General features: G+C 42.3%; 1 protein-coding gene across 6 annotated transcripts in view; it reads right to left on the bottom strand.

The window, feature by feature from the left end:
• Positions 1-1,344: 1,344 nt before the first annotated feature.
• Positions 1,345-24,753, bottom strand: part of LOC105465992 (sterile alpha motif domain containing 8) — a 75,175-nt gene continuing 51,766 nt past the window's right edge. For 5 of the 6 annotated variants that reach the window (XM_071069773.1, XM_071069770.1, XM_071069771.1 and 2 more), the window contains exons 3-6: positions 19,518-19,613; positions 15,205-15,322; positions 7,575-7,725; positions 6,791-7,096 (exon numbers count right to left, since the gene is read on the bottom strand). In XM_071069773.1, coding sequence (XP_070925874.1) covers positions 6,792-7,096; positions 7,575-7,725; positions 15,205-15,322; positions 19,518-19,613 — 670 coding nt within the window. In that variant the 3' untranslated portion in view covers position 6,791. Of the gene's footprint in view, positions 7,097-7,574; positions 7,726-15,204; positions 15,323-19,517; positions 19,614-24,753 lie in introns of all 6 variants that reach the window. The other variant, XM_011714707.3, reaches the window with a different exon arrangement.

Genomic DNA, 24,753 nt, shown 5'->3' with positions numbered 1-24,753 from the left:
GCCAGGCGCAGTGGCTCACGCCTGTAATCCCAACACTTTGGGAGGCCGAGACAGGCGGATCACCTGAGGCTGGGAGTTCGAGAACCACCTGACCAACATGGAGAAACCCTGTCTCTACTAAAAATACAAAATTAGCTGGGCGTGGTGGCGCATGCCTGTAATCCCAGCTACTTGGGAGGCTGAGGCAGAAGAATCGCTTGAACCTGGGAGGTGGAGGTTGTGGTGAGCTGAGATCACACCACTGCACTCCAGCCTGGGCAACAAAAGCGAAACTCTGTCTCAAAACAAAACAAAAACAACAACAACAAAAAACCATTAGATACAGACATTCACTTCATAATGTGACCCGGGGCTCCTAAAGCTGGAATATGAGCAGGTCGTGGTGGTTCTGTATTTCTGGCTCTCACAGGAGCCCCATGAACTGAGAACATACAGCATTTAAATGTCATGCTACTCTACCAGAAGCCTTAAAACTATCATTTGGGCATCTTCAAAGTTCCAGCTAAAGGTGGCAACTGAGCTCCTCTGAGGCACTCTCTTACCTTAGCACCCTCATCTTAACATCTCCATGAGCAAGGCTACAGTACTTTCATAAATTGGCCCTTAATACAACCTATGTGGTAGGCACTTTTTTCCACTTAAATAAGGTTAAGCGGAGGTTTGAAGAAAAACTTTGTCAGTGTCAGAAACACAACTCATACCCAGGTCCTCAGAGTCTAAACCCAGTGCATTTTGTACTCCACCAAGCTCCTTGTGGTCTCTTCTGGACTATTTTTCCCAGAGTTCTCAAAAAGACTAGCTGGGCCAGCACTACAGAGGCTACATATTAGCAGTGATCAGGAAGACACGTTCAGTTATGCGTCAAGCAGATATGGTCCTGCACCTGTGACAATGCTTAGCATTTTAACAATTCCACAGTTCTGGACTAAGTACCACAAATTTAAAGTTTCAGAGCTCAGTCATTTGCTTGTTTTTTGGAGACAGGGTCTCACTTTGTCACCCAGGCTGGAGTGCAGTGGCATGGTCTCGGCTCACTGCAGCCTTGACTTCCCAGGCTCAAGCGATCCTTCTACCTCAGTCCCCCAAGTAGCTGAGACTACAGATGTGCACCACCACGCTTGGCTAATTTTTATACTTTTTGTAGAGACAGAGTTTCGCCATGTTGCCCAGCCTGGTCTCAAATTCCTAGGTTCAAGTGGTCAGCCCACCTTGGCCTCCCAAAGAGCTAGGATTACAGGCCTGAGCCACTGCACCTGGCCAATCATTTGCAAAAACTAAATTCATTATATAAAAAACTGACCAGCTCCATTAATAATGCAAAGACATTTAAATAAGAAACTGCAATCCAACTTTCAAATGTTTTATTTTTAGTGTTTTTAAACATTTTAATACAACAAGGATATAAAATAATATATATTAGTTAAATCTGGATTTAATTTAGAATCAAGATATTTACTTATGTACAAACACTGTGCTTCAAGGTATGGCTACCACAGGAACTTTCACATCTTCAAGTAATACTAGTTTCTCTGTGGATAGAGAGACATTTAGGTAGAATTCACAAAACAAAACATGTCCGTTTTAGTCCAAGCTAATTTTGCTTCTCCCATTAAGTACCAGTTTCCACTTTCTTTGTTCCGTATCAGAAATACTTCATTTTTCTAATAATACATAGATCCTCTGAATAAAACTTAGTAAAACTGAACATTTTTAAGATGACATTACTAACTGATAATATTGCTTGGCTATGTTCAATTCTCCAGACAACCCAGTCCTTCAGATTGAAAGAGACCTGAAGCAACAATGAAGTTAACATAGTGTTCTTTCTCTTCCCATATCAGGCACAAACCTTCCTTATGCTGAAATATGAACTACACTGAATAAAAAGTTCTTTGGTTAATTTAGGACAGAATGTATTCTAGAAACCAGAATAGCTGAAATATGGCTTACAGATTTCAGAGATATTTGTACAGAACTTGAAGCAAAGTAATTGGTCACATTTTAGTTATTTGAAATTGGTGGCATTATATCTGGGTGGGGTGAGAAGGGGGGTCCAAAACCTAGTTTCATACTAATTTTAGTCATTCAGAGTTACTCAAAGACAGGGAAAAGAAACAACCTACTCGGTCTCTTTCCATTCTTATTCATCACCTGAAGCATTACGACCTTTGATGTTACTAACAATTTTCCTCTATAGCAGTATGGGGTAATTCAGGCTAAACCGCTTACAAACACAAACGGTTAAACTGTCAAGTTGGCATTAAAATGGACACCTTTGCTGGCTTAGAAACTGTCTAAATGAAACCAATACTGTTTAAGAAAGCAATTGGACTATTCTACAAGAGAGCTTTCTTGTCTCAAATGCCTGAATACCTTAAAGAACTGGCAAATGACTATATTATCATTACCTTTATTATGAAGAAAACCTAAGTCTATAAAAGACTATCAAATAATTACATTTATTAAATTAGAGCGTTTAAAACAAGAATGTGGTTAACATTCTTAGGCAATTTAGATCTAGAATCCTTTAAAAAAGCTTACTATGAAATTAATGGTGAAACTGCCTTTTGTTGAACATAGTCAAAGCAAATTAGTGTTATAAATATGACTTTGTGAATACATGAGTAATACTTTCCAAACAGATGTTTCTAAAACAGACTGTTTCTTATCAGCTATAAAATAATCTGGCTTCTCTGTTTCCCATTTACAAATTATAGGATTTCTGGAATTCTTAGTAAAAACACACAGGCAGGGACAGGGCATGAAAGACCACTGCTCACAGACTAAAGAGTTACATTCCCTGCAGGTCTCTTGGTTCAATGGGTTCTGGTCTCTCAGTCACTGACTTTTTCTTCTGAATAGCCCACATTATTATTTAATTTAATTTTATTTATTTATTTATTTATTTATTTGAGACGGAGTCTCGCTCTGTTGCCCAGGCTGGAGTGCAGTGGCACGATCTCAGCTCACTGCAACCTCTGCCTCCTGGGTTCAAGTGATTCTTCTGCCTCAGCCTCCCAAGTAGCTGGAACTACAGGCGTGGGCGCGCACCACCATGTCCGGCTAATTTTTGTATTTTTGGTAGAGATGGAGTTTCACCATATTGGCCAGGCTGGTCTCGATCTCCTGACCTCGTGATCTGCCCGTCTCAGCCTCCTAAAGTGTTGGGATTATAGGCGTGAGCCACTGCACCCGGCATAGCCTGCATTATTTAACTGACCGGTTCTAAGGCTAAGTTCACTACTTTCTGATTTCAAAGGATACAAATAAATAGAGCTAGAAGTTCTATTTTTGTCCTAGCATTTCTGGTCACAGAACTATGGAGAGGATAGCCACACAAATAATTCTTGCAGCACAGCCACGAAAGGTTCCCCCCAAATTATTTGGTGTCAACAGCAAACCTGTCTCCTTCAAAACCTCTTACTCTCTACCAACTCTTCAATTACCCTTCAATAACACTACCCTGCCTGGTCTTAAAAAAAAAAAAAAAGGAAAAGGTTAAAAAAGGCAACACTGCTCCCAGGAACATAGAAAATGCATCGAAGACTTGCAACATAACCTCCAATTTGCATCCCCAAACCAAAAACCTTTTGGTTTTCTATACTAAAGTCTCTATGATGATGTAAGCCTCTCACAAGTCTGCAACTACAGAACCAAATACAAGGTCAAAAAATATGTAGACCAAAGCCATGTAGCTTCTCTGCCTAGCCACATTCACAGATAAAATGTAAACATAAATACTATCTTCACTGTGGTTTAGATTTTAACCAGAAAAAAAAATATGAAGAAAAAAATCTGGAAATTTCTGGACAAAACAAAAAGCAACTAAAATATAGGTTTCATGTTTAGGTAAAACTGAAAATAATTTTGTCTCAATGTTTTCCAAGAAAGAGATGATTAATTTATGTAAACACTGCCTTATAATAGTTAAAACAGTAAGTTATAAACCTAACTTACATTTTTCTCACAACATATATGAGCAAGTGCAAGGCTGAACAGTTATTTTACAATCCCCATTGCAGTCTGTTGTTAGGTACTCTCAATGTCAGTAGCTCTGCAAAGTTAGTTGCATTTGATTTTTCTATTTGGTCCTAGAATAGAATTTATATGAAAGAAAGAAGACCGAGGTTAATAGCTATTTAACTTTTTGTTATTGATTGACTGAGACAGGGTCTCACTCTGTCACCAAGGCTGGAGTGCAGTGGCATGATTACAGCTCACTGTAGCTTCCTTGGGCTCAAGTGATCCTTCTGCCTTAGCCTCGCATGTAGCTGGGACCACAGGCATGCACCACCATGCCCAGCTAATTTTCTAAAAAACTTTTTGTGGGGACGAGGTCTCACTTTGTTGCCCAGGCTGGTCTCGTTTACCTGAGCTCAAGGGATCCTCCTGCCTCAGCCTCCCAAAGTGCTGGGATTACAGGCATGAGCCACTGCGCCCAGTCTAACTTGTTTTTTTTTTTTGTTTTTTTGAGATGGAGTCTTGCTCTGTCATCCAGGCTGGAGTGCAGTGGAGTGATCTCAGCTCACGGCAACTTCCACCTGGGTTCAAGCGATTCTCATGCCTCAGTCTCCCAAGTAGCTGGGATTACAAGTGCGTGCCACCATGCCTAGCTAATTTTTGTAGTTCTAGTGGAGATGAGGTTTTGTCATATTGGCCAGTCTGGTCTCAAACTCCTGACCTCAAGTGATCTGCCTGCCTTGGTCTTCCAAAGTGCTGGGATTACAGGCGTGAGCCACTGTACCCGGCCATGTTCTTAAGAGAATGGGTCTTGCTGTGTTGCCCAGGCTGGAATGCAGTAGTTAGTCATAGCCTCAACACACTCCAGCCTAACTCCTGGCCTCAAGCAATCCTCCTGCCTCAGCCTCCTCAGAAGCCAGGACACTACAGCCTTGCACCACTGCACTTGGCTTAACATTTTAACATTAATGTTGTCATAGAGTTTTTTGAACCCTTTCCCAAAAGCCAACATCAGTGCCTCCCTAGCTAAATTCAGTCTGTTCTGTCACTAGAAAAATAATAGTAACACATCTTTTGACCTCAAGGGTCAAACCACTCTAACTGGCATAGGAAACATCCTTTACTTTTCATGATTATGCAACTCCTTTACATGTTGGCATTTTGTTCCTAGCATGTAACAGAATCAGCAATTTAAGATATCAGATTCTGAGGTATGAGATTTAAAAGCATAAAACTTGAACTGCCTCGCAGCATTTCTCAAGTGAGAAATAAATAATGTTCACAGCAGACACAAATTGGGGTCCTTCAGCACTAGCTGAGACTTGTTTGCATAATTTCCTTTCCTACCCAATTCATTTGGGCTTCTATGTAGCTTATACAGGGGTGGAAATATGACTCAAAGTGCAAAAATAAAATATTTCACCCAGATAACAAAGGAGCAAGCTTCTGATAAGCAGCCTAATTTTAGGCCTCAGAATGCCAGCACCTTTTCTAAGTTTTTGTTTTAAAATGGAATGTAAAACCTAATTATTATTCCCAGCAGCTAAGCTCATTAGTTGGGGTTTAAATTCCAATTCCATAACCATCCTACTGTCATAACTATTGTAAAAAATCATTAAAAATAAAGTAACAAATGTTATCACAGAGGTGAAATTACTTAAAGTACTATATTTCTAGTGTTGTAAATAGCAGCTAAGTTATATCACTTCCTGACTGCCAAATTAAGACTAAATACAAAGAAGGTATATACACCATTATATTTAAAAGTAAAAACACAACTTTTTTCATATCCAAGTATGTCTGAGACTGTTTACTTCCAACGGCCAAGAATGATAAATTTCAAAAACCAAAAAGTTGTATTTTGCGTGCTATAAGTTTCTTTTCAGGAGAAAACAATTCTTTGCATGCATACCTCCCTACTTAATGACAAAAGAACTTTATCTAACATCTGGTAAAACACTCCTATTTGGCTTATTAAATAACACCATTAAAAAAGCATAAAATTGGACTGTCATCTACTATAGCACAGAGTTATTCTGGGTACCTATACTACTAACATTAAGTCCATTTATTTTTATGGATGCAGTCATTTTTCCCTCATGAATACTTACTGATGGTTACACTGAACCCTCAGAACAAAACAGGCACTGCATCTTTTGTTGCATCTTTGGTGAAAAATGCCAGCTCTACATTTGCATTAATGATGAGACCAATGGCATCCTAGCCAGTACTCTGTCACGTCATCTATGGCCTCTTTCATTCTCCTCTTATTTCAGGCATCCTGGTATGCTCAGTATACATAAAAGATGGTTCAGAAGGTAAAAACTGTCAGTAAAACAGATCATGTCCCAGCGTGGCATAGTTTTAAACTGACACAGAGATTAGTCCAAAGAACAAGTACTGATCACTTGGTAGGGTTTCTTCTTCTAAAGATAGTAAGTAGCTTCAAAACATATTATTTCTTGACTAGAGCCTTACTGGAAATCAATGAAAATTCCTCAATCAGCAAACTGCTCAAGTTGACTTATTTAAAGTTCAATAAGCAAATACTCAACAGGTAAGGGTACAGCCTAACTTCAATCACAACATTAAGTCTTCCTAAAGAAAAGGGGCAGAAAACATCTACTTAAGCTTTCTGTTCAAACAGCTACATAAGGACTCTTGATTGTTCTTGCTTGCTTTTTATAATCATAACTTTGCTCAGAACAGAAAGCTTTACTTTGTCAACACATAAGCCAGGCATCTAGGAACAACCTAGGGGGAGAATGCAAAGTTACTCATTTTCAACAACTATTATATATTTAGTCACAGATTCATTAGAAAGATAGTCTTCATCCAATTAGTCTTTTCATTATTGCTGGTTTTGAAAATGGCCAACAATATTCATTAGGAACTGTGCCATTAACATTGCATTCAAAAAAAGAGAACATGGGAAACCAAATCCTTGCTCTCCTACTCTGCTGATATGCTCTGGTATTGGCCAGAGTATGGTAGTACAAAAAGAGTCTTGTTGTTATATAAAAAGCAATAAACACATCAATGGAATAATGTTCATGGGCAGCCAAGATGAAGAAGATTCCAAAGAGGTTGAGAACCCAGGATAAAGTGTGCAAGAAATTCCAGCTTCTTGGTGTATCTAGGAAAAGGACAGAAAGATCATTTTAAAGCTACATTTCTTCCAATGCTGCTCAGTCACATGTTTCGTTTTTTTTTTTTTTTTTTTTGAGACGGAGTCTCGCTCTGTCGCCCAGGCTGGAGTGCAGTGGCGCGATCTCGGCTCACTGCAAGCTCTGCCTCCTGGGTTTACGCCATTCTCCTGCCTCAGCCTCCTGAGTAGCTGGGACTACAGGCGCCCGCCACCGCGCCCGGCTAATTTTTTGTATTTTTAGTAGAGACGGGGTTTCACCGTGGTCTCGATCTCCTGACCTTGTGATCCGCCCGCCTCGGCCTCCCAAAGTGCTGGGATTACAGGCATGAGCCACCGCGCCCGGCCTCAGTCACATGTTTCTCAGGTCAGGCTGTTTTGCCATTCTTCACAGGATCTCACACCCTCCCCACAGCCTTCACTGCAGCTAGTTATCTAATATGCATAGAAGCACTAAAAAGATACTTACATTCAGTGACAAAGAAATTCAGCATAGTTAGGACGACTGTGTGGCCACTAAACATGTAATCTCCACATGTGTGAACGCCAGTCAGGGTCATACCAAAGCCACTCCAAATGGCAAAGGCTCGATGTAATTTCTCCCATACACTGCCATATATCTATAAAGAAAAGTTAAGAATTAGTGCTTCAAATGCTTAGGGAGGTGGGAACTTCCCAACATCCATTCCCATTGAAATTCAAATGCTGAATAACTTAGAAATAAGATCTAAGCCAAAGCAGTTAGGTCCTCAGTCTAATGAATTCCAGGCAGACTTCAAGACTGGGTGGGTAAAGCTTGGCTGTACTCAGAAATATTTTGGTAATTAAATGAAATCAGGCTGGGTGCAGTGGCTCACGCCTGTAATCCCAGCACTTTGGGAGGCTGAGGTGGGCAGATCACCTGAAATCAGGAGTTCAAGATCAGCCTGGCTAACATGGCGAAATCCCATCTCTACTAAAAATACAAAAATTAGCCAGGCGTGGTGGCGCGTGCCTGTAATCCCAGCTACTCAGGAGGCCGAGGCAGGAGAATCACTTGAACCTGGGAGGCAGAGGTTGCAGGGAGCCGAGATCGCGCCACTGCACTCCAGCCTGGGTGACAGAGTAAGAGTGTGTCTAAAAAAAATTAATTAATTAAAAATAAGTAAATAAATGAAATCACTGTAACATGAACTCCTTTATTAGGAGTTCCTTTATAATAAAAAGTTCTCTATAACACAAAAACATCTCAAAGTTTTTAATCCAATATCACAGTAGTATTTGCTTGGCTATTCTTGCCAGTAAGACATAGGCTATGACAGACAGAGATCAATGTCTCCCTTTCAACATCCACTCTCCCCTTCTTCACTGGTAACAGAATCCCAAATATATTGAGGCAGCAATGAATTCAGCCACAATATTGCCTTTTCCAACCTCCCTTGTAGCTAGGTGTGGCCACATGACTAAGTTCTGTACAATAAGATCTAAGTAGAAGTGTTAAGGGTTTCTGGGAAGGCTACTTATCAAGGTAAGAGACAACAGTTTTGAGGAAGTCTTTTCTAACTTTCTACCTTCCCTTCTTTTAGTCTACAACTCAGACTCATTCAACTGGAGGTGAAACTCCAGCAACCATCTTGGACCACAAAGTGGCTTTGAGGCTACAAGCCAAGTATTGTGATAGCAGACCAGAAAGACAGAAGAATGATGGGGTTTTTTTGGATGACTTCATAAAATTATCATACCAGACCTGGTGTACCTACCTTCAGACTCTTTTTTGAGAGAGAATAAAGCATTGTGTGTTTACTAAACCATAGCCACTTTGAATTTCCAGTTATCAACAGCCAAACCTAATCCCAACTCCCACATATACGCCTAAAAGAGCAATCCATTTTGAGGAAGACTCTGAGTGATAGCTGCTTTACAAAAGAGGGGCAGTCACTACTTTAAAAACAAAACAAAACAAAAGGCATACTGCCGGGCACGGTGGCTCACGCCTATAATCCCAGCACTTTGAGAGGCTGAGGCGGATGGATCACCTGAGGTTGGGAGTTCGAGACCAGCCTGACCAACATGGTGGAACCCGTCTCTACTAAAAGTACAAAAATTAGCCAGGTGTGGTGGCACATGCCTGTAATCCCAGCTACTTAAGACTGAGGCAGGAAAATCTCTTGAACCCGGGAGGGGGAGGTTGTGGTGAGCAGAGATCGTGGCACTGTACTCCAGCCTGGGCAGCAAAAGCAAAACTCCATCTCAAACAAACAAACAAACAAATAAACAAAAAACCCCAGCATACTAATATTATAATAATAATACAATTTAATAATAATATAAAATGGTACAAAAAGGTGCTAAAATTTTATGTGCATTTACTATGTGCAAGGCGTGCTGCTAAGTGCATTATGTGTTATTGCATTTAATTTCCACAGCAATCCTATGAAGTGATTTAATTGTACAGATGAGGAAACTGGCTTAGAAAGGTCACATAGCTAGTAAATAACATATAGGCAGGATGTGAACCCAGGGAGCCCAATTCCAAAGCCCTGTCTTCAAGATTCTATCAAATATGACCAAAATAAACAACTTCATAGATACCACAATCTCATTAGGAATCTCACCTGCTGATTATACACTACCCAGCTTTCCCTTTCTGCCTCATTTGAGGGAAAGAGAGGAAGAATAATTTACTGTTAGAGAGAGAGAAAGAGAATACACATGAGTTTGGTTCTTCCGTGATCGCTATGAACATGGGCTTAGAGATATTACTCTTGAGAAAGTAAAAAATCACGTAGTAAATAAAGAGAAGGGACTGCTACGAAAATGATTCAACCAAGGATAGGAAACTAGTGATGCCAGTCAAAAGGTGCCTCTCCATCCTTTCCCATCTTAAATGTCCCATATATTCTTCCAGAAAAATAAAAACTGAAACACAACAGAGCAGAATGAAGAGGATGTTTTGATAAGAGAAGGTGTAGAAATATGCATTAAGTGTTTCTAAATTTCAAAAATAGACATGTTCTTGGTTCTGTCCTCAAACCCCTTACTTCTGGGAATGCAATTTCAAGCAATTAACTTATTATAATGAAAGTACCTTATGGAATTCACTGTAAGGGATTTGATTTCAAGTTACTATCACTTTAACTTTCTATTTATAACAATTGCTGCAAATAATACGGGTAAGTAGGTTATATTATAATTCAAAGCAATTAACAGTATTTAGGTCAGATTGGAGGAGAAATATCTATATATAACCAACTGATAAAAACAGTCATTAGAGACAGAAAAAGGGCTGTTTATACCATGGAGGGATGGTATCTAATTTATTTTTGCAGCATATGTTGCAGCCCTATGCACATATATCCCTCTCCTCGGCGGCTGTCCTACAATTAAATCCCTTAGCTATGGAAAATTTTCTCTTTTCAGTGTAATAAGCTTATATTTTTCTTTTTTTTTTTTTTTCTGATACGGAGTCTCGCTCTGTCACCCAGGCTGGAGTGCAGTGGTGCGATCTCTGCTCACTGCAAGCTCCGCTGCCTCCTACGTTCACGCCATTCCCCTGCCTCAGCCTCCCAAGTAGCTGGGTGCTCGCCACCATGCCCGGCTAATTTTTTGGTATTTTTAGTAGAGATGGGGTTTCACCGTGTTAGCTAGGATGGTCTCGATCTCCTGACCTCGTGATCCACCCGCCTTGGTCTCCCAAAGTGCTGGGATTACAGGCGTGAGCCACTGTGCCCAGCCTATATTTTTATTCTTTAAAATCTGTCCTGGCTGGGCGTGGTGGCTCACGCCTGTAATCCCAGCACTTTGGGAGGCTGAGGTGGGTGGATCATGAGGTCAGGAGTTCAAGACCAGCCTGGCCAAGATGGTAAAACTCTGCCTCTACTGAAAATACAAAAATTAGCCGGGTATGGTGGCGGGCGCCTGTGATCCCAGTTACTTAGGAGGCTGAGACAGGAGAATCCCTTGAACCCGGGAGGCAGAGGTTGCAGTAGGCCGAGATTGTGCCACTGCACTCTAGCCTGGGCGACAGAGAAAGACTCCATCTCAAAAAAAAAAAAAATTTAGCTGGGGTGTGGTGGTGTATGCCTGTGGTCCCAGCTACTCAGGAGGCTGAGGCAGGAGGATTGCTTGAGACCAGGAATTTGAGGCTGACAGTGAGCTATGATCATGCCACTGTACTCCAGCCTGGGCAACAAAGCGAGAATCTGTCTTAAAAAACCAATGACTAAAATAAAATAAAATCTCCCCTAATCAACTAGAATACTATTTGGGTGAAACTCTTCACACCATGTACACAGCATACTATTTTGGAGAAACTGTGCACACCATGCACAGAAACAAATCCAAAATAAATTAAAGTTGTAAAATATAAAAAAATAAGACCATAAAAGCATCAGATATTATCTTTCATCAATCAGAATGGCAGTGCTGGCAAGAGGGTAAGAAAGCTGACATGCATACATGTTGGCAGTAGTGAAAAACTCATCTTTTCAAGTGTGTATTTTAGCAATATATATCACTTTTCTTCTTTTTTTTGAAATGGAGTCTCGCTCTGTCACCCAGGCTGGAGTGCAGTGGTGTGATCTCAGTTCATTGCAACCTCTGCCTCCCAGGTTCAAGCGATTCTCCTGCTTCAGCCTCCCAAGTAGCTGGGATTACAGGTGCCTGCCACCATGCCCAACTAATTATTTGTATTTTTAGTAAAGATGGGGTTTCATCATGTTGGCCAGTCTGGTCTTGAACTCCTGGCCTCAAGTGATCCGCCCACCTCGGACTCCCAAAGTGCTGGGATTACAGGCATGAGCGACCTCGTCCAGCCCATATCATATTTTTCAATGTGCGTGTCCTTTAATTCTGTAATTTTACTTTCAATAATTTATCTTAAGAGATAACTGAGTGCAAAAGCACAATGTACAAGAATGTTTACTATAGCACTGTTTATAAATAGTAAAATTTTGAAACAATAAAAATGTACATCATTTGGAACCTGGTATCCACAATGGACTACTGTTAAAAAGATGTAGTTCCTTTTAGAAAAAAGTAAACAACATACTATTAAATGAAAAATAGTCTACCGAGGCTGGGTGCGGTGGCTCACGCCTGTAATCACAGCACTTTGGGAGGCCAAGGCGGGCAGACCACGAGGTCAGGAGATCGAGACCATCCTGGCTAACACGGTGAAACCCTGTCTCTACTAAAAACACAAAAAAATTAGCCGGGCGTGGTGGCTGGTGCCTGTAGTCCCAGCTACTCAGGAGGCTGAGGCAGGAGAATGGTGTGAACCTGGGAGGCAGAGCTTGCAGTGAGCAGAGATCGCGCCACTGCTCCAGCCTGGGTGACAGAGCAAGACTCCATCTCAAAAAAAGAAAAAGAAAAAGAAAACTAGGCTACAGAACAATGTTTGCAATATAACCCTGTCTTGTTTAAAAAGTATCTATAAAAACTTACATGAAGACCAGGCACTGTGGCTCACACCTATAATCCCAACACTTTGGGAGGCCGAAGTGGGTGTATCACCTGAGGTCAGGGGTTCGAGACCAGCCTGGCCAACATGGAGAAACCCCCTCTCTACTAAAAATACAAAAAACAGTCAGGTGTGGTGGTCCCAGCTACTCGGGAGGCTGAGGCAGGAGAATGGTTTGAACCTGGGAGGTGGAGGTTGCAGTGAGCCAAGATTGCACCACACTACTCCAGCCTGGGCAACTGGGAAAGATTCCACCTCAAAAAACAAACAAACAAACAAACAAACAAAAAACTTATACGAGTGTGTAAGTATGCTTAAAAATGGTCTGTGTGGCTATACACACAACTGTTAACTGTATTATTTATAGGGTGGGGCAAAAAAGAATCAGGTACATTTTTACTTTTTAATATATACATTTCTATATAATTTGAATTTTTATAATAAAATATAATTTTATAATTTGCAAAAATTACTTTTCCTTTTTGGAAAAAGAAAAAAAGACCTCAAAACAGCTTTTACCTTAAAAATAAAACATTTCCTTTACATGAAATCCTGTGTCATATCAACCCTTCCCCCTTTCTTACTGGTCAGTCTAAGCCTTCCTAATATCAGGAGAAAGTTTTGTTACCCTTCAGCTCAGGAGTATATTTTTAGCTCTTGATCTCGTTTGGCTGCTTAATCTTCCCTTGTTGGCATTTCAGCTATGATACTGCAGCACAAGAAGTGAACTTGAATGCTGTTACAAACAACATTAAAATAACTACAAAGGTGTTAACACATACATTTATTTGAATATGTGAAAACACAGAATTAAAGCACAGAGGCCTAGAAAAGTAGGGTTCTTTTGTCCAAATTTGTATATAATTTGGACAAAATTATTTGCAAATTTGTATATAGATTTTACCCAATTTTGTACATAAAGTACAGGCGATTTTCAGAGTCTTATTTTGTCTCCATCTGCATAATTTATTCTGTTTAACCAGGAGATGTCTACAGTAAACCAAAACAAAGCCACAAAGAATAAAATGAAAACCAAAAGTCAGCCATTATTTGTTTATCTCAGAAAGAGTAAAGTTTAGAGTGATGAGTATGTCGTCAAACTGTAACTTTTTTTTCTTTCTTTTTTTTTTTTTTTTTTTTTTTTTTTTGAGACGGAGTCTGGCTCTGCCGCCCGGGCTGGAGTGCAGTGGCCAGATCTCAGCTCACTGCAAGCTCCGCCTCCCGGGTTTACGCCATTCTCCTGCCTCAGTCTCCCTAGTAGCTGGGACTACAGGCGCCCGCCACCTCGCCCGGCTATTTTTTTTGTATTTTTTAGTAGAGACGGGGTTTCACTGTGTTAGCCAGGATGGTCTCGATCTCCTGACCTCGTGATCCGCCCATCTCGGCCTCCCAAAGTGCTGGGATTACAGGCTTGAGCCACCGCGCCCGGCTTTTTTTTTTTTGTTTTGACACGCAGATTCACTCTTGTTGCCCAGGCTGGAGTACAATGGTGCCATCTTGGCTCACTGCAACCTCCGCCTCCTGGGTTCAAGTGTTTCTCATGCCTCAGCCTTCCGAGTACCTGGGATTATAGGTGCCTGGCACCACGCCCAGGTAATTTTTGGTGTTTTTAGTAGATTGCACCATGTTGGCCAGGCTGGGTCTTTAACTCCTGACCTCAGGTGATCCACCCACCTCAGCCTCCCAAAGTGCTGGGATTACAGGCGTAGACACAGCGCCTGGCCGGCAAAATTTTTAAAGGAGTGAGGAGGACAGTGAAGGAACCAGAGCATGCCATATGAGAAACTTTGAAAATGCTGAGGATGGTGGGAAAAGGAAAATGATAATTGAAAGAAAATTTTCTTTCTTTCTTTCCTTTCTTCCTTTCTTTTCTCTTTCTCTCTCTCAATCTCTCTTTCTTTCTTTCTTAGACAGAGTCTTGCTATGTTGCCCAGGCTACAGTGCAGTGGCGTGATCTCAGTTCACTACAACCTCCACCTCTCAGGTTCAAGCAATTCTCCTGCCTCAGTCTCCCGAGTAGCTGGGATTACAGGCGTCCACCACTGAGCCTGGCTAATTTTTGTATTTTTAGTACAGATGGTGTTTCACCATCTTGGCCAGGCTGTCTCAAAATCCTGACCTCGTGATCCACCCGCCTTGGCCTCCCAAAGTGCAGGGATTATAGGCATGAGCCACCAGGAGTACAGTGGCACAATCTCGGCTCACTGCAACCTCCGCCTCCCGGGTTCAAGTAATTCTCTGCCTCAGCCTCCCAAGTAGCTGGGATTACAAGCGCCCACCACCACACCCAGCTAATTTTTGTATTTTTAGTAGAGACGGGGTTTCACCATCTTGGCTAGGCTGGTCTTGAACTCCTGACCTCGTAATCCACCCGCCTCAGCCTCCCAAAGTGCTGGGATTACAGGCATGAGTCACCATGCCCAGCAGAAAGAAACTTGTTTTCTATAGCTCCATAACATAGAACAAGTTTCAACAGAAATAACAGGGAGGTAGAATCTGGCTTAAGACTTTTACCAAATTATTTCTATATATTTTTTTTGTAGACATTGCAGATACTAAAAAGCACATTTTAATACTATAAGCAAAATGTTAGCCCTATTGCATATAGTGTGCCATCAACCCACCAAGAACAAGAATGAAAAAGAAGGTAGCAGGCTACCTTTCCAGTACACTGCAGGTGTTGTCCTGGCACGGAGAGGGAGGTCACAAACATGGTAAAGCAGCGAAGCAAGAATACAGTTCCCATCAGACTACAGAGCCTTCGCAGAAGTATTGACCTGTAAACAGATCAACCAAAAACGGGGAAAGATCAGAAGAAAACAAACCAAAAAACCCCAGGTATCAAATATTTACTTCAAGGAAGAGCAAACAGAAAAATCACTAGACTCTTTGAAGAGGACAGAAATCTTTTTTTTTTTTTTTTTTTTTTTTTGAGACGGAGTCTTGCTCTGTAGCCCGGGCTGGAGTACAGTGGCCGGATCTCAGCTCACTGCAAGCTCCGCCTCCCGGGTTTATGCCATTCTCCTGCCTCAGCCTCCGGAGTAGCTGGGACTACAGGCGCCCGCCACCTCGCCCGGCTAGTTTTTTTTGTATTTTTAGTAGAGACGGGGTTTCACGGTGTTAGCCAGGATGGTCTTGATCTCCTGACCTCGTGATCCACCCGTCTCGGCCTCCCAAAGTGCTGGGATTACAGGCTTGAGCCACCACGCCCGGCCAGAGGACAGAAATCTTAAAGACCATCAAAAGCATCACTGTCCAATAGAATTCTCTACAATGATGGAAATGTTCAATATACTGGCCAAGAAGCTATTTATATACCATGTGGATCTTAAGGACTTGAAATGTGGCCAGTATGACTGAGGAACTGAAGTTTTAAATTTTATTTCATTTTAGTTAATTTAAATTTTGCCATAATGAACAATACAGACCTAAATTAGATTCTAAAAGCATCATTTCAATGATAAGAAAATATGGCTAAGAGTCCAGGCATGGTGGCGCATGCCTGTAATCCCAGCTAGCTGAGAGGCTGAGGCAGGAGAATCACTTGAACTAGGGAGGTGGAGGATGCAATGAGCCAAGATTGCGCCATTGCACTCCAGCCTGGGCAACAACAGCGAAACTCCATCTCAAAAAAGGAAAAAAGAAAATATGGCTAAGAGAAGGTAAAAGAGTTATACAAGACAGAAGACAAGTAAGCCTGGTGTTAGTCCTATTACTGAAAATTGCTCATAAATTATTTATAAGAGATAAAGTTGGCTGGGGGTGGTGGCTCGTGCTTGTAATTGCAGCACTTTGGGAGGCCAAGGTGGGAGGATTGCTTGAGTTCAAAAGTTTGTTTGACAACAGCTTGGGCAACATAGCCAGATCTCATCTCTACAAATAATTTAAAAATGATGTGGTGGTGCACACCTGTGATCCCAGCTACCTGAGAGGCTGAGGCGGGAGAGTTGCTTGGGTCTCGGAGTTGGAGGCTGCAGCGAGCTATGATTGTGCCACTGCACTTTAGCCTGGGTTACAGAATGAGACATGCTTCAAAAAATAAAAATAAAAAACAAAAAAAAGGAGGTAAAGTTAAACACCTGTGATTCTAGGGAATTTTTTGCTCATTAATAACTGAAGGCTAGGTGCAGTGGCTCATGTCTATAATCCCAGAACTTTGGGAGACCAAGGCAGGAAGGAGGATTGCATGAGACCAGCCTGGGCAACACAGTAAGACCTTGTCTACAAAAAATTAGTCAGGCATGTTGGTGTGTACCTGCAGTTCTAGCCTGAGGCAAGAGGACTGATTGAGCTCAGGAGGTCAAGGATGCAGTAAGCCATGATATATCACTGCACTCTATCTAGCCTAGGTGACAGAGCAAGACCCTATCTCCAACAAAACAAAACAAAAAAACCCATTGTAAATTGGTTAATGATAGTAGCTATCGAATACTCATTCTAACTTCTCTTAAGCTATAAAATACTAAGTTAAAAAAATTTTTTTATATCAAGTATATATCAAACAAAAATTCTGAATAACTGTCACTTGGGTAATCATGAACTGTACTGTGACAACACTAGTACTGTTAGACTAAGATTCCTGAGGACAGGGACCATGTATCACATATTTTTGAAATGATCCTTCCACCCTCAGAAAAAGCACTGAACACAAGGCTAGGTATGTTTCAAGCATTATGTGCACTCCTGGGATGGAGCCTAGGAATCTGCATTTTAACAAGCACTCAGGTGATTCTAATGAAAGTGGTACAAACACTTTGAGAAACACTTTCTTTGACTAAGTAAACATTAACACTTGGATTTAACAGGTTACCTCTATGCTTTATTAAACCTACCAAGGTTTCCTGAAGGTAAACTCCAGTTTTGAAGAGTAGATAAATTCAAATTCATGAGATCTTGTGAGGCAAAGTTAACCAGAAAGCAGCAATGATACACACATTTTAAAACCACCTCTGGTTTTAAGCAATCCAGAATTTAAAATATTGCTACAAAACAGGACAAAATGGGAGAGAATGAGGCTCAATGTGGCCTAAAAGTGTGATAAGAATAGTAACCACCGACCTTTCTTTCCACCTTCAGAACACTGAAATAACTGCTACTTAGGACCTAAAGCTCATCACTGTGGTTTACCTCAAGCACTTCCTGGTGACGAGAAAGGTCAAAACCTCAGGCAACTACCCTTGTTCCTCTCTCCAGTGTTCCAAAAACAATGGACAGCAGAAGCTACAATTTTTTTTCTTTAAACAATCTCAAAAGCTCACATATCTATAATTTTTTTAACTCCCTCAGGAGCTCTTAGGCAATATCTCCTAATTTTGTCTTTAAATTTTTTGCTTACAATGCCTTGTTTTTTTTACTTAAATCCACTAATTCTTCCTGCCCATTAAACTAGGAAAGGAGCCCCCCAGGCCTCCTTTTTTTAATTAAAAAAATTATTCCTTGCTGACTCTGGGTACACTGCCTGTGAGTTAGCCCTGCTCCACAAGAAGCAGTAAAAATAAATAAAATTAAAGTAAATAAATTCTTTCCTCTATATTTTTTGGTGAAAGTACCAAGAAGCACTTTCCCATTTAGCAACTTCCTATACCATCTGAAGTAAACCAGAAGTATATATGTGAAGTATATATGTGAAGAAGAAGTATATATGTACATGTTGTGCAAAATAATCTTTTCTTTTTTTTGGAGACAGGGTCTGGCTCTGTCACCCAGACTGGAGTACAGCGGCACAATCTCAGCTCACTGCAACCCTGACCTCCTGGGCTCAAGCAATCCTCCCACCTCAGCCTCCTGAGAAGCTGGGACTATAGGCATGTGCCACCACACCTGGTTCATCTTTAAATTTTTTGTAGAGACAGGGTCTCCCCATGTTTCCCAGGCTGGTCTCGAACACCCGGGTTCAAGCAATCCTCTTGCCTCAGTCTCTCAAAGTGCTAGGGTTACAGGCATGTGCCACTGTGCTTGACGAATCATTTGTTGTTGTTGTTGAGATGAAGTCTCGCTCTGTCACCCAGGCTGGAGTGCAGTGGAGTGCAAAGCTCCGCCTCCCGGGTTCACGCCATTCTCCAGTCTCAGTCTCCCAAGTAGCTGGGACTACAAGTACCTGCCACCATGCCCGGCTAATTTTGTATTTTTAGTAGAGACAGGGTTTTACCGTGTTAGCCAGGATGGTCTCGATCTCCTGACCTCGTGATCCGACTGCCTTGGACTCCCAAAGTGCTGGGATTACAGGCGTGAGCCACTACACCCAGCCAATAATCTCTTTTTTAATGGGCCTCCTCCAAGCAGAGAAAATTTCTTCCATCTAAACATGTGACCAAAGAATGTCCTTGGAAGAGTTTCTATCCTGCTACAGAAAGTAACATTTCCAGTTAGTTTCTAAAGAAAGATAAGGTTTTCTTATCTTTCTTTTTCTTTTTTTTTTTTGAGATGGAGTTTCACTCTTCTTGCCCAGGCTGGAGTGCAATGGCAGGATCTCAGCTCACTGCAACCTCCGACCCAAGGGTTCAAGCGATTCTCCTGCCTCAGCCTCCTGAGTAGCTGGGATTACAGGCATGCGCTACCACACCCAGCTAATTTTGTATTTTTAGTAGAGACGGGATTTCTCCATGTTGGTCAGGCTGGTCTCAAACTCCTAACCCCAGGTGATCCACCCACCTTGGCCTCCCAAAGTGCTGGGATTACAGGCATGAGCCACCACGCCAGGCCTCTTACCTTTTTTTAGATCAGAGATGAGCATGATCAGGCATAGTGCATCTCTGATCTTTCCTTGCAAAATGCATTCAGGATTATTACTAAATATGTAGATATTATCTTAGGCTGACTCTTACTGATCAAACTCAAAATCCTTTGTTAATAACTATGTCACAATGACCAGAGAAGGAAATTAACAAGGAAATGCAAAGAGAAAGATAAGATTTTATGGTATTGATACAACAATTAAAATATTTTCAGTATTTTAATGGAGTAATGAGGTACCTGTGCTTGTGAAGAAGAAGAACCAGGAGCCAAATATAGCACAGAATCATGCCACATACTTCCGTCATGGCAAAGGCCCATGGGATTCTAGGAACGCTGCAACAGAAAAAAATGATTTTGAATTGAAGAAGTATGTATGTGAATGATGCCACCCTTTTCAGTAAGGTGCTCTTTTAATAATGACCTTAAAATTGGTTTTATATAACTTTTATCCCTTTCAGAAGATGGTATTTGGAGAAACTGGAAGAAAAAATCTGTGTCATAAAGTACCCCCACCTATCAGAACCTGTTTCTCGTCCACTGATTCCCAGTCAGGGTTCTCTATAAAGAAGTGACTGACAGCAAATACCAGAGGGGAAAAAAAAAAAAAAGAATTTATTAGCTTCAGAGAATTACAAAAAGTTGTACAAGAAAGGAATTTTTTTTTCTTTGAGATGGACTCTCGCTCTGTGGCCCAGGCTGGAGTGCAGTGGCGTGATCTCAGCTCACTGCAATCTCCACCTCCCGGGTTCAAGCAGTTCTCTGCCTCAGCCTCCTGAGTACCCGGGACTACAGGTGCCCACCACCACGCCCGGCTAATTTTTTTGTTTTTTTTTTTTTTTTGAGACGGAGTCTTGCTCTGTCACCCAGGCTGGAGTGCAGTGGCCGGATCTCAGCTCACTGCAAGCTCCGCCTCCCGGGTTTACGCCATTCTCCTGCCTCAGCCTCCCGAGTAGCTGGGACTACAGGCGCCCGCCACCTCGCCCGGCTATTTTTTTGTATTTTTTAGTAGAGACGGGGTTTCACCGTGTTAGCCGGGATCGTCTCTCGATCTCCTGACCTCGTGATCCGCCCATCTCGGCCTCCCAAAGTGCTGGGATTACAGGCTTGAGCCACCGCGCCCGGCCTATTTTTTTGTATTTTTAATAGAGACAGGTTTTAACCATCTTGGCCAGGCTGGTCTTGAAATCCTGAGCTTGTGATCTACCTGCCTTGGCCTATCAAAGTGCTGGGATTACAGGCGTGAGCCACCGTGCCCGGCCATGTTTTCTTTTTTTTTTTTTTTTTTTTTGAGACGGAGTCTCGCTCTGTCGCCCAGGCTGGAGTGCAGTGGCCGGATCTCGGCTCACTGCAAGCTCCGCCCCCTGGGTTCACGCCATTCTCCTGCCTCAGCCTCCTGAGTAGCTGGGACTACAGGCGCCCGCACCGCGCCTGGCTAATTTTTTGTATTTTTAGTAGAAACGGGGTTTCACCGTGTTAGCCAGGATGGTCTCGATCTACTGACCTTGTGATCCGCCTGCCTCGGCCTCCCAAAGTGCTGGGATTACAGGCGTGAGCCACCGCGCCCGGCCTCTTTTTTTAAATAACTATTTCCCTAGTTATAAAATTAACAGGTCATTGTAGAAAAGTTTTTAGTAGAAATGTCCAAAAAATAAAAAAAAACATCAGTATTCCTGGCACCCAGAGATGACCTATTTGGACTATTTCACTTTGTTTCAGTCTCCTTCCCCTTCCTTTCTTCCTCCCTTCCTTCTTTCCTCCGTCTTTCTTTTTTTCTTTTTTGATACAGGGTCTGGTTCTGTCGCCTAGGCTGGAGGCAGTGATGAAACCTCGGCTCACTACAACCTCTGCCTCCCAGGCTCAAGCCATCCTCCCATCTCAGCCTTCCAAGTAGCTGGGACTTCGAGTTGTACAGCACCACGTCTGGCTAATTTTTGTATTTTTTGTAGAGACCCGGGAGTTGGGGGTGTTCATCATGTTGCCCAGGCTGGTCTCCTGAACTCCTGAGTTCAAGTAGTTGGCCCACCTCAGCCTCCCAAAGTGCTGGGATTACAGGCGTGATCCACTGTGCCCAGTCTCTTTCTCTCTTTTTCTCTCCCTCTCTCCTTTTTCTTTCTTAAAGTGACCTGTCCTTTATTAGTGGGTAATCATAGGAGCTGTTTTGTGAGGAGGAAAAAGGGACAAATGGAAAACAGATTTAAAAAACAGGGTTCCAAAACAAGGGAGGATAGAGAGAAAGAGATAAAACAAAAAACAAATGAAGGGCCAGGCGCAGTGGCTCATGCCTGTAATCTCAGCACTTTGGAAGGCTGAGACGGGAGGATCACTTGAGCTCAGGAGTTTGAGACCAGCCTGGGCAACAAAGTGAGACCACATACAAAAAATACAAAAAATTAGCCAGGCATAGTTTCACGGGCCTGTAGTCCCAGCTACTTAGGCGGCTGAGGTGGGAGGATCACTTGGGCCCTGGGCGGTCTAGGCTGCAGTAAACCGTGATGGCGCCACTGTACTGCAACCTGGGTGACAGGGCAAGACCCTGTTTCAAAAACAACAACAACAACAAAAAAGCATTGAGTTCAAAACCTGATTGTTTGCACTCTGAAATGAGCACTTCACGTGAGAAATGGGCCTTTCTCTCATTGTCCTTTGTGGGCAGTTCTGCATCCAGAGTCTCGCTTTGTTGCCCAGGCTAGAGTGCAATGATGCAATCTTGGCTCATTGAAACCTCTGCCTCCTGAGTTCAAGCAATTTTTGTGCCTCAGCCTCCCAAGTAGCCAGGATTACAGGTGCCCACCACCATGCGCAGCTAATTTTTGTTAGCAGAGAACGGGTTTCACAATGTTGGCTAGGCTGGTCTCGAACTCCTGACCTCAAGTGATCCACTTGCCTTGGACTAGGATTATAGGTGTGAGCCATGGCACCTGGCCGATCCTGCTGGGTTTTTTTTTTTTTTTTGAGACGGAGTCTTGCTCTGTTGCCCAGGCTGGACTGTAGTGACGTGATCTTGGCTGACTGCAACTTCTGCCTCCTGGGTTCAAGCAATTCTCCCTGCCTCAGCCTCCCGAGTAACTGGGAGTACAGGCACCTGCCACCACGCCTGGCTAATTTTTGCATTTTTAGCAGAGATGGGGTTTTGCCATATTGGCCAGGCTGGTCTCAAATGCCTGACCTCAGATGATCCGGCCAAATCAGCCTCCCAAAGCGCTCCCAAAGGATTACAGGTGTGAGCCACCATGCCCAGCCCCTGCTGGATTTTAAATCTCTTTCATGTTTTTTTTTCCCAAAAGCTCTTTTTCTCTGAATTTTCTTTGGGCCTCTCATTACTGTCATAGAATGCAACATCTCTTATTTCTCTTGAAAACATGAAAGTTTTTTTTAAGTGTTCATCTGCTCCCTATTTTGTGTTTTCCAATTTACTTTCTTTTTTCCTGTTTGTGTTAATGTTTTTCTCAGACGTCTGGTTTCTTGACTGACCATTCATATTTAACAGTAAAGTACTGTGACTTTACATTCTGTGAAGTCACAGAATGACTTCACAGAATGTAAAGTCTTCACAGATGATGAGACTTTACATTCACAGATGATGAGACATTCTGTGGGCATAGACTGAGCTTTGTCAAGTTTCAGGTTTCTCTGCGCACTCAGAGTGCACAGGGATCTGGTTGATTAGATAAGGATATCCCAAACCAGTTATTTACAGTGTTTTTCTCCAGGTTTTCCAAGGAAAGGAATCTTATCCTTCTTGGAAGACTGGGGTTGGGTGGGAAGGGAGATGGGAAATGTCTGGCTACTTAAGGAAGGGAGCTAGAAGTCTCTATGATTGGTATATAGACTTTTAATGAATCCTCTTGAAAACACTGCAGCTCTGTTCTCATCTGGACATGGTATCCCTAAGTCAACAGTGCTTCACATTCAACTGCTCTAGAGAACAGACCACTAGTCTTCTATCAGAGTAGAGCAGGTCTAAAAGCTTAAGTAGATTTTCTTTTTTTTTTTTTTTGAGACAGGGTCTCACTCTGTTGCCCAGGCTGCAGTGCAGTGGGGCAATCTCGGCTAACTGCAACCTCCACTAACTGCAACCTCCGCCTCCTGGGATCAAGCCATCCTCCCACCTCAGATTCCCCAGTAGCTGGGACTACAGCACACTCCACCATGCCTGGCTAATTTTTGTACTTTTTGTAGAGAAAGGGTTTCACCATGTTGCCCAGGCTTAAGGAGATTTTTAACCAATTCTCCCCTACTTAGCTCCTATCTATACCTGGGCTTGAGTGATGCTTGGTACTTTCTGTTTTATCGGAGCTCTGAAGTACAAATAAACTTACCTCTTGGGCAGGGCCACCTTCCACCCCCAACTTCACAACAGGTACTTAGTGTTCCACTTTCCAAACTTTCATTATTAGCACTGTTTTTGCTTTCATGGGATTATACAGTTTCTTCACTCTTTTACTGTCATTTCAGTGGACTGTTGTGAGGAACCTGTCAAATGTGTATTCAATCCCTCGTATTATTTTTGAGCTAAGCTTTTAAAATGCATTATACATGGATACGCCTTTTTTCTGGATATAATTTAATTTTCTTGGCAGGGCGCGGTGGCTTATGCCTGTAATCCCAGCACTTTGGGAGGCCGAGGTGGGCAGATCACGAGGTCAGGAGATTGAGATCATCCTGGCTAACACAGTGAAACCCTGTCTCTTACTAAAAAACACACAAAAAAATTAGCTGGGCGTGGTGGTGGGCGCCTGTAGTGCCAGCTACTCGGGAGGCTGAGGCAGGAGAATAGTGTCAACCCGGGAGGTGGAGCTTGAGGTGAGCCGAAATTGCACCACTGCACTCCAGCCTGGGCGACAGAGCAAGACTCCGTCTCAAAATAAATAAATAAATAAATAAATAATTAATTAATTAATTAATTTTCCTTAGTAGAGTCATCACTATGAACACTGATTATTACACTGTATATGGTAATGACCTCGGAGACTACTGAAAAATGAAGGACAGTTAAGCCCCAGATTGATGTAGTTTTTCCATTATTTATGTTTGTTTTTTATAGTGCTTCTGTTTCCTCCCTTGCTACTATGGTTATCAGCTCTCACTTCTCACTGCCGTAGGTGGGCCTGCCTCTAGAAACATTCCTATTTCCTTCTAATTTTCTGTTTCTATGTGGTGAACATCTTGGATTTGTATAAAGTAAGTTTCAGAAGCAGACCCTGAAACAAACATCAGTATGAAAGTCAATTACAGGGAAATGTTCTCAAAGAAAGCCCACAGGGCAGTGGGTTATGAGATTAGAAGGCAAGGAACCAAAGCAAGGGTGAGACATCAAGCAAAGCCCCGTGGAGAACTCAGGAAAGGGTAACTTTGGCTTAGGCTTATGGGGAATTTGGGACAGTGTAGGTCCAATCTAAATGTCGTCCCAACCAGGGCAAAGAGAAGTGAGTCACTGGTTAAGGACAGCTGCTGGTGGGAAGTAAATTTCCAA

The sequence above is a fragment of the Macaca nemestrina genome, chromosome 9 (assembly GCF_043159975.1).
Source record: "Macaca nemestrina isolate mMacNem1 chromosome 9, mMacNem.hap1, whole genome shotgun sequence".
NCBI classification, from domain to species: domain Eukaryota; kingdom Metazoa; phylum Chordata; class Mammalia; order Primates; family Cercopithecidae; genus Macaca; species Macaca nemestrina.
Note: the sequence above shows the minus strand (reverse complement) of the source record. Positions and strands in the feature narration are given on the sequence as shown.